Consider the following 16186-nt stretch of genomic DNA (forward strand, 5'->3'; position numbering starts at 1 on the left):
GGAGGTTATTGGGCTACATCTTATTGGTGATTTTTTTTAAAAAAACATAAATACTATTAATTTGGCTATACCAGGTCTTAGTTGCAGCTTGTGGGATATTTAGTTGAGGCATGCGAGCTCTAAGTTGCGGTATGTCGGATCTGTTCTCTGACCAGGGACTGAACCTAGGGCCCCTGCATTGGGAGCATGGAATCTTAGTCACTGGATCTCCAGGGAAATCCCTGTTAGTAAGTTCTGAATCAGCCACATTGTGGTCTGAACACATGAGTCTGTATGAAATTGTTGAAACCTTTTCTTGCTTCATGTGGTCAGATTTTATAAATGCTCACGTGTACTTGAAAAGAATATCTATTCTTTTATTGCTGGGTGTAAGGTTCTAAATATGTGCACTAGATTAGGGGTCCCCAAACTCCAGGATCTAATGCCTCATGATCTGAGATGGAGCCTATATAATAATAATAGAAATAAAGTGAACAGTAAATGTAATGCTCTTGAATCATCCCCCAGGTCCGTGGAAAAACTTGTCTTGCATGAAACTGGTCCCTGGTGCCAAAAAGACTGGGGACCGCTGCATTAGATCGTTGTATTGTTCAGATTTTGTATATCCTTACTCATTTTTGGTTTGCTTTGATCAGTCAAGTCTGAGAGGCTTATGTTAAAATCTCTGTGATTGTGGGTTAGTCTCTGTTCTCCTAAAGCCAGATTTTGTTTTAGTTTGGGATTGGGTTGTTAGGTGCATATTGGTTCAGGTTTTTTCCAATTTTCTGGTGAAATGTTTTATTTATTATGTAATAACCTTCTTATTCCTCTTGATTCTTTTTGCTTTAAGGTTTATTTAGGCTTCAATGGATTGAGCTTACTTTTGGGCTTCCTGGTGGCTTAGGTGGTAAAGAATCTGTCTGCCATGCAGGAGACCCAGGTTTGATCCCTGGGTCGGGAAAGATCCCCTGGAGAAAGGGAATGGCTACCCACTCCAGTGTTCTTGCCTGGAGAATCCCATGGACAGAGGAGCCTGGTGGGCTACTGTCTACAGGGTTGCAAAGTGTTGGACATAATTGAGCAACTAACGCTCTCGTTTTCTTTCACTGAGCATAGTGTTTTCGAGGCTCATTTGTGTTGTAGCATGTATTGGAACTTCATTCCTTTTTGTTGAATATATTCCACCCTGTGGATACACCACGTTTTATTTTTCCATTCATCAGTTGATGGGTTTTGGGGTTATTGCTGCGTTTTGGCTATTATGAATAATGCTGCTGTGAATATCCCTGTATAGGTATTTGTGTGGATAGGCTTCAGTTCTCTTGGGTGTATACCTAGGAGTGGAATTGTTGGATCGCTTGGTAATTTGCCTGTTTGGAGGACCTGCCAGATTGCTTGCTGCAGTGGCTGTACCACTCTACATTCCCACCCACAGTGCATAGGGTTCATTTCCCCATATCTTTGTCAACACTTGTTATTATCTCTCTTTTGGATTTTAGCCCTTCTAGTGGGTGAAAAGTCATAGCTCAAGTGGTTTTGATTTGTATTTCCCTTGTGTGTAAAGATATTGAGTATCTTTTCAAATGTCATGGGCCATTTTTATATCTTTGTTGGAGAAATATCTTTTCAGATCCATTGTCCATTTTTCAACTGGGTTATTTATCTTTTTGTTTTGAGTTATAAGGGTTCTTTATAATACATGTTCCATATCAGATACGTGATTTGCAGGTATTTTCTTACATTTCTTAACTTTTATTTGTATAATTGAGTTTTAGGTATACCTTTTGTAAATAGTATATAGTGGGACTTGTTTTAAATCTAATCACGGAATCTCTGTGTTTTAGTCAGCAATTTACTCTCTTTAGATTTATTGTAATAGCTAGGTATCTGGATGAATTTCTGTTCTTATTTTGTGCTTTATATCACCCTTGCCTTTTCTTTTTTTTTTTTCTCCTAGCATCTTTCGGATTGATCAGAATTTCTATTCCCCCCTTTCTTCTCAACTCCTTTGGAAAGTTTGCAGTCACTTCTATTTTGTACTCTTAAAATTTTAATATGTTGCCTCCTGAATATTATAAGGACTGTAGGCAACTTTAGCTCTGACCCACTCCCTCTTATCTCCCATGTGCTATTACTTATTTCTAAACTATAATCCTTATTTAGATCTTCCCACCCTCTTAACAATTTTGTGTTTTCTAGTATGTTCATTGTTGCTTTGTTCAATGTCCTTCCCAAAATATACCCTTCAATGGTGCTTTCAACAAATTTCTGTGGACGCAAATTTCTCTCATTGTATGTTATTTTTCCTTTATGTCTTATTGTATTTCCCTTGAATAATAGTTAGCAAAATTCAAGGTGGGTTAGGAGTTTTCCCTCAGCACTTTGAAGATGTTATTTCTTCTGTATTCTGACTTCCGTTGTGCTGAGAAGGTTGCTCTCAGGGTAATTGCTGCTCCTTTGTAGGAAACTTGCCTTTCCTATCTTTCCTAACATGGTAAGACCATTCATTTTTAAGACTTTCTCTTAGTCTTTGGTCTTGTACAGTTTCACTGTAATGAAAATTTTATTTCTCCTGCTTGTGATAAATCCTGGCTGTGATTCTTAAAGTTGAGTATTGTGTCTTCTATTGATTATGGGCAAATTCGCAGTCATTCCCTCCTTGAGTGTTATCTTTCCTCCCATTATGTTTATTTTCTTCTGGAATTCCTTTTACTCATTTATTCATTCATTATCCAACAAATATGTTTTGAACACCCACTGTGTGTTGGGAGCTGTCCCAGGCACTGGGGACACAGACAGTGAACCAAAGCCAAAGCCTTCGCACAGAATTTGTATCCTACTGGGGGACCCAGGTGATCAGCAGTAGACACAAGTAGCTCTTGTTTAACAACAGGCTCCAAATTCAACAAAGAAAAGAAGCAGGTACAAGATTTGTTTCTCTGCAAGGCTTTTTGAATCACCCTCAGATCTAGCTTCAGTTCTTACTTTCTTCATACAGCTGTTTTTAACCTATTTGTACTATTTTCTATGGTTGCGCAGTGAATTATTACAAATTTAGCAGCATGAAATGACACCCATGTGTTAGCTCATGGTTGCATGGGTCAGAAGTCTGTGGCAGTGTGACCGGATTCTCCGCCAAGGGACTTGCAAGATCGAAGTCAAGGCATTGACTGCACTGAGTTCTCATCTGGAGGCTTGGGGGAAAAGCTACTTCCGGGTCATTCTTGTTGGCTAACTTCAGCTCCTTGGGGTTGGAGGACTGAAGCCTTTTTCCTATGCTGGCTCTCAGTGGGGGGCCATTCTCAGCATCTAGAAACTGCCTATGTTTCTTGCCATGGGGCTCATTCTGTCTTCAAGCCAACAGTGGTACACCAATCCCCACCATGCTTCAGATCTCTGATGTCCTTTTCTGTGACCATTCAGAGAAAACCCTGCTTTTAAGGGGCTGGTGTGATGAGGTCATGCCCACCTGGATAATCTCTGTCTTTTAAGATCACCTGTGCCTTGTCACATGACTTGCTCAGGAAAGTAGAATCCATCATGTTCACAGTTCTAAGGATTATGTACAAGGCTTGTACTCCAGGGCCAGGAAGTCTGGGAGGACACTTAAAAAATATGCAGTAAAACGTCTAACATACTAGCGATTGTGTATTTCATTTCTAGAGTTTTTAATCTAGCTTTTTCTACTTCCTTTTTTTTGACTTGTCTTTTCCTGTGTATTCTCTTCCTTCTCTGTCTGGCTGATGGATGTTGTTTTCTTTTTTTTCTTTTTTAAAAAACAATTCTTATTTACTTATTTTATGGTTGCACTGGGTCTTTGTTGCTGCACATGGCATTTCTTGTAGCAAGTGGGGGGTTCTCTTCATTGTGGTGTGTGGATTTCCCATTGCACTGGCTTCCCTTGCTGCAGAGTACAGGCTCTAGGGCGAAGGTTCTAGTAGTTGTGGCTTGCGGGCTCTAGAACATGGGTTCAGTAGTTGTGGCCCATGGGCTTTAGTTGCTCTGCAGCGTGTGGATTCTTCCCAGACCAGGGATCAAACCTGTGTCTCCTGCATTGCCAAGTGGATTCTTATCCACTGTACCACCAGGGAAGTCTGGGTATTGTTTTCCGAGTTTCATTTGGGTACATCTTCATCAGGGATTGTTTTATCCTTGAGAACCCATGTCACTTGGGTAGCAGGAATGTCCCCCTTTCTGTTTCCAGAACTCTGGGGCCTCGTGGCCTGACTAGTGGCTTGGCTGGTGTGGGGCCAGTCTTATGGCACAATTCAGATTCCACAGCCTACACACCTGTGTGTTGGGTTTGGCTCCTCACTGGAGACTTTCTGACCCTGGACTCCACATCGGAGCCATTCTTTCACAACTTGGCCATGAGCTGGTGGATGACACTTTTCCTCCTTTGCAGAGGCATAGTGGTTGAAGAGTGTCAGTTTCTTGATTTAATTCCAGTTCTCTGCATGTTTGCGGCCTCGCCCTTCCTGTTCAGTGCTGACACAGCTGGAGTCCCGCAGGCCTCTTTCTGGTGTCCACTCACCCCCAACCCAGGACCCCCGTGCATGCTTCTTGAGCTTTTAGTTTCCCTTCATTTATAGAAAGTGAAACTGTTAGTCGCTCAGTCGTGTCTGACTCTCTGCAACCCTATGGACTGTAGTCCGCCAGGCTCCTCTGTCCATGGAATTCTCTAGTAAGAATACTGGAGTGGGGTGCCTTTTCCTCCTCCAGGGGATCTTCCCAACCCAGGGATTGAACCTGGGTCTCCTGCATTGCAGGTAGATTCTTTACCTTCTGAGCCACCCAGGAAGTTCCGTCTTCATTTATGGCACCTGATAATTTCCTTTAGTTGTGTGAGTGCACTTATGTGTGTTTTTTTTTTTTTGTAATGTGATAGGTTTTGCCTGACATTTCTGGGTGTCTGTAAGAGGTGCTTTGTGTTGATGAAGGCCTGATGTGTTGCCAGAACTTTGAGTCCTCTGGTTGTCTCTGCAGTAGAGAGGATCTGGGGACTGTGCCTTGAGAGAAGTTTAGGAGAGGCTGCTGCTGAGATGGGTGGGTGGAATGAGGCCCTGTCCCCACCTGCCTCCCCAGTGGATCCTCCCAGATGCTGCCTGTTGGACTTCTGAGTAAGATGCTAGAGTGGATTCTGTGAGTGGCTACAATACTGTTGGGAAGCCACCAGGCCAGAGTCCCCGCTGCCCTCTGGACCCCTCCCCGCTCTCTGAACACCCTTTATCTTGCAGAAGAAGTGCTTCCTGAGAAGGAGAAGGTTCTGGACAAGCTGGAACTGAGCTTGATTCACAGCAGGGGCGACAGCAGCGACTTCAGGCCAGGTCGGGGGCTCTGGACTTTGCTCTGTCCCATGTCCCCTTGGTCTCTTGAAGGAGCCCCGAGGAGCCTCCTGAGCCTCCCCTTGGCCCCAGGCCCTGATTAGAGCTGCTGCGTGCAAGGCCTGGACTTGCCGGCCCTCAGGGACAGACCCTCTACCTCCTATCTCCTGACCCCTCCTGTGGCCCCGGCCACCACTAAGAGGAAGGAGAGCTGGTTACAGAGTTTGGCCTGGAGCTTTGGGGTCCGGCTGGCAGCCTGTGTCCTTCTAAGTGTTGGAATGTTCTGGAATAGTTACCCCCAGATCAGAGCCCTGAGGCAGCATTGCCATGTTTCAACATAAGCTACATTTTCACAGCCCCCCCCCCCGCCCCGCCCCATTTTCCCAGGTGGTCCTGACTTGGTGGTGGAGGGGCACCCAGGCCCAGAGCAGCCCTCCCTGCTCAGGACAGAGAGCGGGGCCTGCTGATTAAAACCCTTGGGGGCAGTGAGTCCCTTGCGGGTGGGGAGGTGTGTTTCCCGCTTGCCTCGGGGTCTCCAGTGCTTGGTGGAGTAAGCCCTCCCCCGGGCACTGTCTTTGGGGTAGACGAGTGAGCGTGGGTCTGTCCTCCCCCAGATGACACCAAAGCTGAGGACAAGGAGCCTGTTGAGACCCAGCAAAATGGTGACAAAGAGGAAGATGAAGAGGGGAAGAAGGAGGACAAGATCGGGAAGTTCAAGTTTATGTTCAACATTGCAGATGGGGGATTCACAGGTACCGGGGTGAGGCCATGGGCTTGAGAGCTACAGACTTCCTGACCGTGGGTCCCAGGAGTCTGGGCGGATGGCTGTTTGATACTACTGTGTGAATGGTTGACAAAGTCCATGGTATAACCTTTCCTAGTAGCACTGGAACACTGAAGTGCTCGGGGTGGGGGTGGTGAGGGAGAGGCTTACCCAGGCCCACCCCTATGCGGGACGGGGGCACCTCATCCTGCTTCCCTCGGGTGGCTTCCCAGAGCTGCACACACTGTGGCAGAATGAGGAGCGTGCCGCTGTGTCTTCGGGGAAAATCTATGACATCTGGCACCGGCGCCACGACTACTGGCTGCTGGCGGGCATCGTCACGTATCCTTGGCCACACCAGCGGGGCAGGGCTCCGGTGTGTCCCTCAGTGGGCTTCAGGGAGGGGTGTGGGGCTGGTGGGGGGAGGAGTCTGGGCTGGTGCTCCTGACCAGGTACCAAGGACCCCTTCCTGGTGGTGGTGATGATGACAGTGACTGTGATCATAAAGGTAGCTTGTCCCTTTATACTCAGTACTCACTCCATCTCACAGCAGCCTTCCCAAAGGGTTGCTACTCTGATCCCCATTATATGGAGGAGGCAGTGGGTGTTCAGAGAGGCCAAGTGACTTGCTCAGGGACACACAGCCCTTCCATCTGACTCTACAATGAATGCTCCTAATTCCTACCTGATCCAGACCTTACCTCCTCTCAGTGATGACACCTGAAGGGTGCTTCACCATTTAGGAGGGCTTTTATTCATTTGTTCATTCTTCAATTCCATCTTTACTGATGATCTACCATGTGCCAAGCATGGAGTATGCAGCCATGAATGAAACAGCCCCAAATCTCTGTCTAGCCAGAGCTCATATCCAACTAGGGGTAGACAGTGAAAAATATAAATTAGCAAAGTTTGGGACACAGTGAACATGAAAAGGTGGGGATGAGGCAAAGGGAGCTTTGGGGGTGGGGGTTGTGATTAATGTGAGGTCAGAGAAGGTGATATTTAAGTGCAGACCTTCCAGAGACAAGGAGAGGGACACAGAACTACCTGGGGAGCAAAGCTGGCGTTGATGACAGTCTCGAGTGAGACTAGGCATTATAATGAGAGGTGGAAAGCTGTAGGTCAGAAGTCAGCAGATCTTTCCTGGGAGGGACCCAGGAACTTCACAGAGGACTCCTCCACTCTGCCAGGGTAGCAAAAGTAACCACGATACGTAAACCAACAAGCATGGCCATGTTCCAATAAAACTTTATTTACAAAACCAGGCTGTGGGCTGGATTTGGCCTGCAGGCCACAGTTTACTGAGGTTACATTGCTTGGAGCTGGAACTTTACTGGTGGTTCAGTGACTTAAGATTCTGTGCTCCCAGTTCAGGGGATGGGAGTTCAATCCCTGGTCAGGGAACCAGATCCCACATGCTGCAACCAAGACCCAGTGTAACTAAATAAATAAATAACACACACAGAGTTAAAAAACAAAAAAAGATGCTTGGAGCTAGCTTGCCTGGGTTCAGATCCTGACTCGGCCCCTCTCTAGCTGTGGGCCCTTGGCAAGAAAACTTCGCGGTGTTTCTTTGTTCCCTCTGGCTCCAGGGGAGGCCCCTTCCTTGCCTGCCCCTGGCTCCTTGGTGCTCCTTGGCTCACAGCTGCATCATTCATCTCTGCCTCTGTTGTCACAGGGCCTTCTTCCCTGGGTATCTCTTTGTCTGTGTCCAAGTTTCCTCCTCTTTTGTGGACCTCAGTCACTGGATTGGTGCCCACTCCAGCCCAGGATGACCCTTTCTTAATTTAATTAATTGATTTGATTAATTTGCAAATGCCCTGTTTCCAGCTAGGGTCACAGCACAGGTGCTGGGGGTTAGGACTCAGCTGTCTCCAGCCTCTGGATTTGGGGGATGAAGAAGTTCATCCGGTGAAGCCTCAGGCCCTGCCTGGGCCCCTGGGGGCCCCTGTCGGTGTCCGCTGATTGTCAGGTCACTGTCACCCACGTGATCCTCTTGCAGCCAAGGTTAATGCCTGTCTGGAAAGCGCAGAGCCAAGATGCCAAACCCTGGGCTGGTTCCCCGCCACTCCCTGCCTCCACCCCTTGGCCAGGTTTGCCTTAACGGCCCCCACCTAGGCATGGCTATGCCCGCTGGCAGGACATCCAGAACGACCCGAGATACATGATCCTCAACGAGCCCTTCAAGTCTGAGATCCACAAGGGCAACTACCTGGAGATGAAGAACAAGTTCCTGGCCCGCAGGTTCAAGGTCAGTCCTTGGCAGGGGCCAGAGGTTGAAGGTTAGGGGGCCGCAAGAGGGTGGGTTATGAGAAGGCCTGGGGCAAAGAAACGAGCAAGCATTTCTTATACCCCACCCGAATATCCGGGTGTGGGCCAGACCATCCATGAAAGGGAATCGTTGAGTCAGTCAACCAACAGGTGCTGGCTCCTTGCTCTGAAGCCAGACCCCGCTGGGCGAGCGTCCCTGCTCTGGGTAATGGGTGCAGAGGATCCAGCTTGAGGAGGGCTCTGAGGGGTGGCCAAGAGAATGGACAGCAGCTGGGTGGAGAGGGGCTGTCCTCCTCCTTCCTTTCTTTCAGAGCCCTGGCCGGTGGGAGTGGGTGCTGCTGGGGAGGCAGCCAGGCCAGCACTCAGTCCCTCCCCTCACCCTGACCCCCCCTCACCGCACCCCCACCAGCTGCTGGAGCAGGCGCTGGTCATTGAGGAACAGCTCCGGAGGGCCGCATACCTCAACATGACCCAGGACCCCAACCATCCCGCCATGGCCCTCAACGCCCGCCTGGCTGAGGTGGAGTGCCTTGCCGAGAGCCACCAGCACCTGTCCAAGGAGTCTCTCGCGGGAAACAAGCCTGCCAATGCTGTCCTGCACAAGGGTGAGTGAGCCCATCCCCTGGAGATGGGCCCACAGCTTGCATCTGCCCAGTGGCTCCTTGGCAGTAGGTGGGGGTGTGGGACCTCAGCCCCGAGGGCACAGCCTCCAAGCCAGATGGGACAGACTGTCACCCAGCCTCTGCTCTTACCTGCAGGAAAAGTGAGGCCCTTGCTTTTCTGGCTTTTTTCTGAAGGTCAGCGCTGTGTAGGCCCTGGGTGGGGGGGTAGGTGATATAGCAGAATATTAAGTTGTACAGGCTTGTTTGTTGAGCCCAGACAATATGCTTTATTTCTATTTTTTAACTTCTTTTAGTGAAAGAGATAAGGACCCTTTAAATTTTTTTAGTTTTTATTGACATATAATTGATTTATTATGTTGTGTTACTTTCTGCTGTACAGCAAAGTGAATCAGTTATACATATAGATCCGACTCATTGGAAAAAATCCTGATGCTGGGAAAGATTGAGGGCAGGAGGTGAAGGGGGTGACAGAGGATGAGATGATTAGATGGCATCGCCAACTCAATGAACATGAGATTGAGCAAACTCTGGGAGATATTGAAGGACAGGGGAGCTTGAGCATGCTGTAGTCCATGAGGTCACAAAGAGTCAGACACAACTGAATGACTGAACAACTCTCAGATTCTTTTCCTTTATAGGTCATTACAGAGTATTGAGCAGAGTTCCCTGTGCTGTATAGTAGGTCCTTATTGGTTATCTATTTTTTTTGAATATTTATTTGGCCTTGTCAGGTCTTAGTTGCTGCATGTGGGATCTTTGTTATGGACTCTGGTTGTGGTGTGTGGCCTCAGAGTTGTGGTGGGAAAGCTTAGTTGCTCTTTGGCATGTGGGGTCTTAGCTACCTGATCAAGGGTTGAACCCACATCCCTTGCCTTGCAAGGTGGATTCTTAACCACTGGACCACCAGGGAAATCCTTATTTTATATATAGTACTGATATATGTCAATCCCAGTCTCCCAATTTATATTAGTATCTTTAAACACATTGTCCCTTTACTCTTTGTAATATTTTTAAGTGGTGAGATTTCTTATCTCATTTTAAAGTTGGGGACATTGATGCTTAGGGAGGTGAAGTAATTGCCCAAGGTCTCCTGGGATTCAGACCTTTGACCCTCGTCGTCCTAAGCCTGAGAAAGTGCCCAGGCTGGTTAGGGGGAGAGTGAGCCAAGCTCACCGCGAGGGCCCTGGACTCTGTGGCCCTGGCTGTTTGGGAGAAGTTTCTCCAGGCGGCTCTGCTCCTGGGCTTGGCCAGGGCTGCAGACCTCCCTGGGCGCCAGGAGGCTGGCTGAGGGCCCGGAGGGAAGCCCAGTGTTGGGTCAGAGCTCCCGGCTCTCATCTCTGCAGCCCTCGGGGCCCCCTGGAGAAGCTGTTTGGAAAACCGAACTCGTCCAGCGGGCAGGTCTCTAACGTGTTGGCTGGGAGGGCTGAGTTGGGGGCGCCCCCTGGCGTCCGCTGTGTGGCGTGCAAGTTACACGGTAACACAGCCTTGTTATTAAGCACCGGCCTGGGCGTCCGCGTCCCAGCTCCTTCCCCTCCCTGCCTCCCTCCCCAGTCCTGAACCAGCTGGAGGAGCTGCTGAGCGACATGAAGGCGGACGTGACGCGCCTCCCCTCCATGCTGTCCCGCATCCCCCCGGTGGCCGCCCGCCTCCAGATGTCGGAGCGCAGCATCCTGAGCCGCCTGACCAACCGAGCCGGCGACCCCACCATCCAGCAGGTCAGGCTCTGCGCGCGCCCTGGGCCCCAGCACCCCACGCACGCACGTCCTGGGCGCCCTGAGGCGGGGCTCGGCCGGTGCGGGACTTGGACTTTTAAACCTGAGTCCTTGCCTCCAGGGCGCTTTCGGCTCCTCCCAGATGTACAACAACAACTTTGGGCCCAACTTCCGGGGCCCTGGACCGGGAGGGATTGTCAACTACAACCAGATGCCCCTGGGGCCCTATGTGACCGGTAGGTGCCCGTCTGCTCCCTGGTGGCATGTGCAGAGGCGCCCGTGGGCCCCGCCCGCGTTCGCCGCCCCAGCGAGCCTAGCTTCCCTCTCTCTGCACAGATATCTAGCCGGCCCCGAGACCTCGCTCTGGTGCAGCGCTCCTTTCCAGCGGAGGTGAGGCCTCTCCAGGGGCTCCGCGGTCCCTCTCCCCTCCATGGCTGCACCAGTCAGTCTCTGCTCCCTGCGCTTATCCGCAGCCCTGAGTCTGGGGTCCTCTGCTGCCTCTTGGGGCTTAAGGGGTCTTGCCCTCCCCCTCTGGGGACCATCTTGGGGCCGGTGTGTCTTTCCAGGCTTCCAGACACTCCCCTGGGAGGCTGGAAGGTGGGACATGGGCAGGTACACGTGGGGATGCTCCTTTGTGTACACGGGTGTGTCTGTGTGCACATATGCAGGGTGCGTGCATGTCCGTGGTAGTGAGTCAGGGACCATTGCCTCCAGCCTGGAACCCTTTTCTGCCTGCACTTTCCTGCTGGCTGGTGGGCGCCCTGGGACATCACTCCCCATCCCCTGGCCACCCCACCTTGTGCCCAGGACCAGGAGGGTGGCTCAGGGTGTGTGTGAGTCGGTGTCACTGGCTGGGAGATGGTTTTCTTCATGAGAAGCCACCAGTCCACTCTGGCCTCCTCCACCTGGTGGGCAGCCCCTGCTAAGCTGTCTGTCCTGGTAGAACCACTGCTTCAGGGTAGAGGCCCTGGGGTGGGGGTGGTTTCCAGACGGGCCCTCCCTGGGGTCCCCGCTTCCTATACTCCAGGTGTGGGAGGTTTGGGCTAGGAGCCCCTCTGGTTGTAGTTGGCTGTGACAGATGGCAGTGGTGGCTCCAGGGTGTTGGTGAACCCCCAGTGGGGATGTGAGCACCCAGCTCTGTGACCCATGACCCACCTCTTGCAGCCACACCTGCCGGGCCCCCTGCCTGACCCCCACAGGAGAGAAAAGCTGCCGCCTTTCTAGAGCCAGGCCACCCGAGGACAGAAGGGGAAACTGAGTCATGCCATCACTGGGGACAAGACCCAGCCAGAAGTGCCACCTGCTCTTAATCCCAGTGTCCCCCACACCACCTTGGCCGGCTCTGCCAGGATGACTTCCTAGAAGAGATTTCATTTCTTTGTACATCTTTTTGCACTTTCCTATTGAAGACTTGAACAAATTTGTCATGATAAAAGTTGAGTGATGTGTGGAGGAGTCTGACCTGCAGCACTTAGGCCTCTCTCTGTGGACGGGCTCTGGACCCGAGGGAAGCCCCCAGGAGCCCAGCCGCCACCTTGGACTTGGCCCTGTTGAGGAGGACGCGGTGCCCGCCCTGGATGCGCTCTGTGTGCCCCTCTCCCCCATCCTGTCTGCACCGTATGACTGCCCGTACTCTGACCCTGGCCCAGCGGGGCCCCCCAGTGCCAGGTGGGTCAGAACTGGGGAGCCGCCTGGCCTGCAGGTAGAGACCTGGCTGGCATCCAGGCCAGGCCAGGCTGCATCCTGGAAGGCTGGAGACCACAGGTAATGTGTTCTCTCCGTGGGGGAGAGGGCTCCGTCGGCACGTATCTGACCCTGGCCCAGCCTGTCTCACAGGCCCCCTGGACTCTGTCGTCACCCGTGGAGGGTCTGTGGCCCCTGCACTGTGTGGCAGGTCACGGCATGTGCTCTCCAGAGAGAAGAGATGGCAGGTGTCAGCCTGGGGGCTGCTGGGACCTTGGTCTCAGGCAGCTGCAGGAAGGGGCTTACTCTCCCTCCCCGGGTGTGGATGCTGTCCCAGCAGTGCTGAGAGTGGCCCCGGAGCCCCTGGTCCTGCCCTGTGCCCTGGGAGGCCCTTCACACCCACTCCCCATGTTGTCTTCTGGTGGCTGACATGGAGAAACCAGGCCAGCTGCCTGGAGCCTGGACTTATCCCTCCCCTGTCCCTGGAGAGGCCTTGATCCCAGCACTTGCCCCCTGGGGCAGGCCTGTGACAGCCCTCACTGTGTTCTTCAAAGGTCTGGGGAAAGCTTGGAGACAGGGGACTGGATCCACTGGCCTCTCCAGTCTTCCCAACTGGAGTGTCCCCAGCCTCCTGCCCTGTTTGCTGCCAGGAGCGGCCTGCTGGAATCCCGATCGCCTTCCACCCAGCTGGTGGCACCCTCTGACGGCTCCAGTTCAGAGGAGCAGAGGGATGGGCCAGGACCTGGGTCTGTCCGTGTCTGATGTTCCCTCTCGCCCAGCCTCAGCCTGGAAGGGATTTCTGAGCCTTGACCAGGGAGCCTTGACCTTCCTGGAGTGGAGCCCTGGTGCAGAATCCTGTCCAAGTGAGAGACAGGGTGGGCCTGGTGGGGGGGCACCATGGGAGGGCTCTGTTCAGCTCCCTGGCCAGGACTAGGGCCAGGATTTGGGGGTGTCTTGGGGACCTGGGGCCATTGGCTAACCCTCCCAGAGCCCTCATCTATAAATGGCTCTCCCCGAACCCCTAGAGGACCGGACCCGAAGGCCCTGTTTATCTCCAGGCTGACTGACCCTGGCATTGTTGGTGGAGGAATGGGAGGTAGCCTAAAAGTGGTACACGGGTGTACGTGTGGCAGGACATACGTGGCAGCAGGTGACCTCGCCCTCCAGGAAGGGTTGGGTCACTCCTGTCCACTGTGGTTTTTCCAGTGCCACGTGGGCCTGTATGTTCCTTGCAAAGGCTCTGGCTCAGGCCATGGGCTGGGTGACTGCCGCAAACCCCCCACCCAGGGCCCCGTGACTGTGTCCTCCCAGGCAGGTGGTCAATCCTGCGACTGGGCTTGTGGGGAACACGGTGGACAGGTCCTGAGTGTCAGGGGGCACCTGGTGGAGGACAGGGGCCTGCGTCCCCACTGCCCAACTCCAAGAGCGGGTGGTCCTTTCTCCACCAGCCCTTGCTTCCCGCCCTCCCTCCGTCTCTTCCCTAGGCCTCTGCCCTTTTCCACTACCAGCTGGACCAGGCACCAGGGATCGGCCCAGCCACCTGCACTGCCTGGTCCAGGAAGGGCTCAGCTCTCCAAGACCAGCACCTGGGAGGCCTGGGAGGGCGACTGCAGTCGGCTGGGGAGTGGGTTTCTGGTTTTGGAGAGGAAAAAGGATCTAGAGAATGTTTTTTGTTGGTTTATCAGTTATCTCCCTCCCAGAGTTGTAGTGGATTGTGGGGAGCAGGGCATCCGTGCTCTTGGACATCTTCAGGCTGGTTTTGTTTTAGCTGTTTTGCACAATGGGAGTTGTTGTGCAAGCGGAAGCCTCAAAGTGCCAGCCCCATTTTTGTCCCCAGCCACTTTATTATTTAGACCAGTGCTGAGTAGGCTTTCTGTTGAACCATCTTTGGGCAGAGTCTTGGAGAGCATTGCCTCCTGGGCTCCCTGGTGACCACGGGAGTTTGGGCTGGACTGTGTCTGGGGGTCCCCTTGCACACGCCCACCACGGAAACAACCTGAGACTCCCCCTGTGCTCGGAGACCCTCCCTGCAAGCCGCCTTCAGAAGCTCCTTTGTTTTCTGCAAGTGATGACTGTGGGCCCATCCTGCTGGTATTCATGACTGGTGCAGGCACCTGCCCTCCTGCTGGTTAAGGGTCCCTTCCCAGGGTCCTCTGGGGGATCCCTTGCCCAGGTTGGGGGCTGACCAAGTCTCACCCCATGGACACCTGCAGCCTTTGCTCCCAGTCATTGGGTCCCAGGGATGTTGAGGGCCTGAGGGGGTCGTGTAGAGGGTGGGCTTGGGAACCTCCAGAGTGGGGTGGCAGGAAGGAGCTTGGGTGGGAGGCGGGGGCTGAGGTTTTGGCCTGGCCACAACCCAGTGTTCCCACTTTGCACCTGCAGCTGTCCTCTGCTGATGACCCGTCTCTGTTGAGGAAGCCGCCCCCCCCACCCCGATTTTATATTTCTGGAAGTTTACAGGTTGTGGTGCATCAGCCCAAAGTCATTGGCTTGTGTTTTGGGATTTTTTTCTTAGTTTTCAGATTTTTTTTAAACAAAGTATTTTTTTAGGTGCGATAACCCAGAAAGGGCCCGTTGGGTGTGTGTGTGTCCTGAACCCCTGATACCGAGGTGGGAGTCCGAGCCTCCTATGCTCCTCTGGGCCTGAGCATGAGGGGGAGGGTCCCACCTGCACTGGCCCCCTCCTCAGGCATCAGTGCGTGGGGGGATGAGGGAGCAGAACCCCACCCAGGCCGGCATCTGGCCCTGCTGAGAAGCGCCTGCCCCTTCCCCAGCACAAGCCCAGGCTGGTGAAGGGGCTGGGCGCTGGGGTGAGTCGGGGCAGGGGAGTCCCAGCCAGGAGCTGGCTGGAGGCTGAGCCCCTGTGCGTGGTGACCTATCCGGTCCTCGGGAGGACGTGTGGGAGGCTTGACAAGGACTGTACCCGACACCGTCCCCTTCACTTTGTACTCTGTGTGTATGTCTTGGTTTTCCGTGTTTTAATAAATCCTCTGGGAAAGGATTGAATCAGAGTGTTCTAGCTTCTCACTGATCTAGGATGGGGGTGGGGAAGTTTGTTGGGGGGAGGGGGTGTCACCTGAAGCTACCTCCCACCTGAGAAGACATGGCCCCATGAAGCTGGGGGGCTTGCTGGGATGGGGGGCACCCGAGAAGGGGTGTTCAGGGGTGGTGCTGGCCCCTCCCCCTGCACCCTGAAATCGCATTACTCAGGAACACTGAGCCCCCCAGAGGGCCTCCCTGCAGGCCTCCCTGGACCCTGGCCTCTCTGTCCCTGGGGGCCCAGCAGCCTGCCACCAACCTGTGATGGCAAGAGAGACGGTGTTGGTGAGGGGGGCAGGCAGGGTATTCCTACCCCCAATCACCTGGGACAGATTTGGGTTCTCAGTCCCCAGTCTTCTCCCCCAAGGGCCCATGTCTCCCAACCTCCCCTTGGCTCCAGGCTCAGGATTTGGGCTGCTGGCCTTTAAAGGTACCTCCTCCCACTGCCCTCGACCCAGCCCTGACCCTGAATATCCTGCAAAGGAGAGGAGTGGAGAGGAGCAGAGCCTGATGGGCTTGGGTTTTATTTTGTCATTCCATAAATACGGCGCTGTGTCTCCGCTGAGTGTCACTGGAAGCGCGAGGCGTATGATGTCTGCCTGTGGGGGGGTGATGCAGTTAGCTGAGGAGCCACAGTCATTAAAAAAAAAAAGGAGGAGAGAAACAGCACATTATTTACACTGCCAGAGAGAATAGAAGACAGGGTAAACCCCTCTGTCATTCTTGGGACCTCAAACTTGCTGTAGGTTTGGGATGAAAAATGGTAGGGGCTGCATGTGTCCTCAGCAAGGA

At 52.8% G+C, this 16186-nt stretch overlaps 1 protein-coding gene across 1 annotated transcript in view; it reads left to right on the forward strand.

Annotated features, from left to right (window-relative positions):
- CHD5 (chromodomain helicase DNA binding protein 5) overlaps positions 1-13117 on the forward strand; it is a 65745-nt gene extending 52628 nt beyond the window's left edge. Inside the window, exons 34-43 of the mRNA XM_068985744.1 lie at positions 5217-5306; positions 5918-6055; positions 6300-6408; positions 8185-8317; positions 8747-8942; positions 10512-10675; positions 10794-10901; positions 11009-11062; positions 12180-12340; positions 12910-13117. Of these exons, the coding sequence (XP_068841845.1) occupies positions 5217-5306; positions 5918-6055; positions 6300-6408; positions 8185-8317; positions 8747-8942; positions 10512-10675; positions 10794-10901; positions 11009-11062; positions 12180-12340; positions 12910-13117 (1361 nt within the window). The remainder of the gene's footprint in view (positions 1-5216; positions 5307-5917; positions 6056-6299; positions 6409-8184; positions 8318-8746; positions 8943-10511; positions 10676-10793; positions 10902-11008; positions 11063-12179; positions 12341-12909) is intronic.
- Positions 13118-16186: the final 3069 nt, after the last annotated feature.

The sequence above is a fragment of the Capricornis sumatraensis genome, chromosome 14 (assembly GCF_032405125.1).
Source record: "Capricornis sumatraensis isolate serow.1 chromosome 14, serow.2, whole genome shotgun sequence".
Lineage (NCBI taxonomy): Eukaryota > Metazoa > Chordata > Mammalia > Artiodactyla > Bovidae > Capricornis > Capricornis sumatraensis.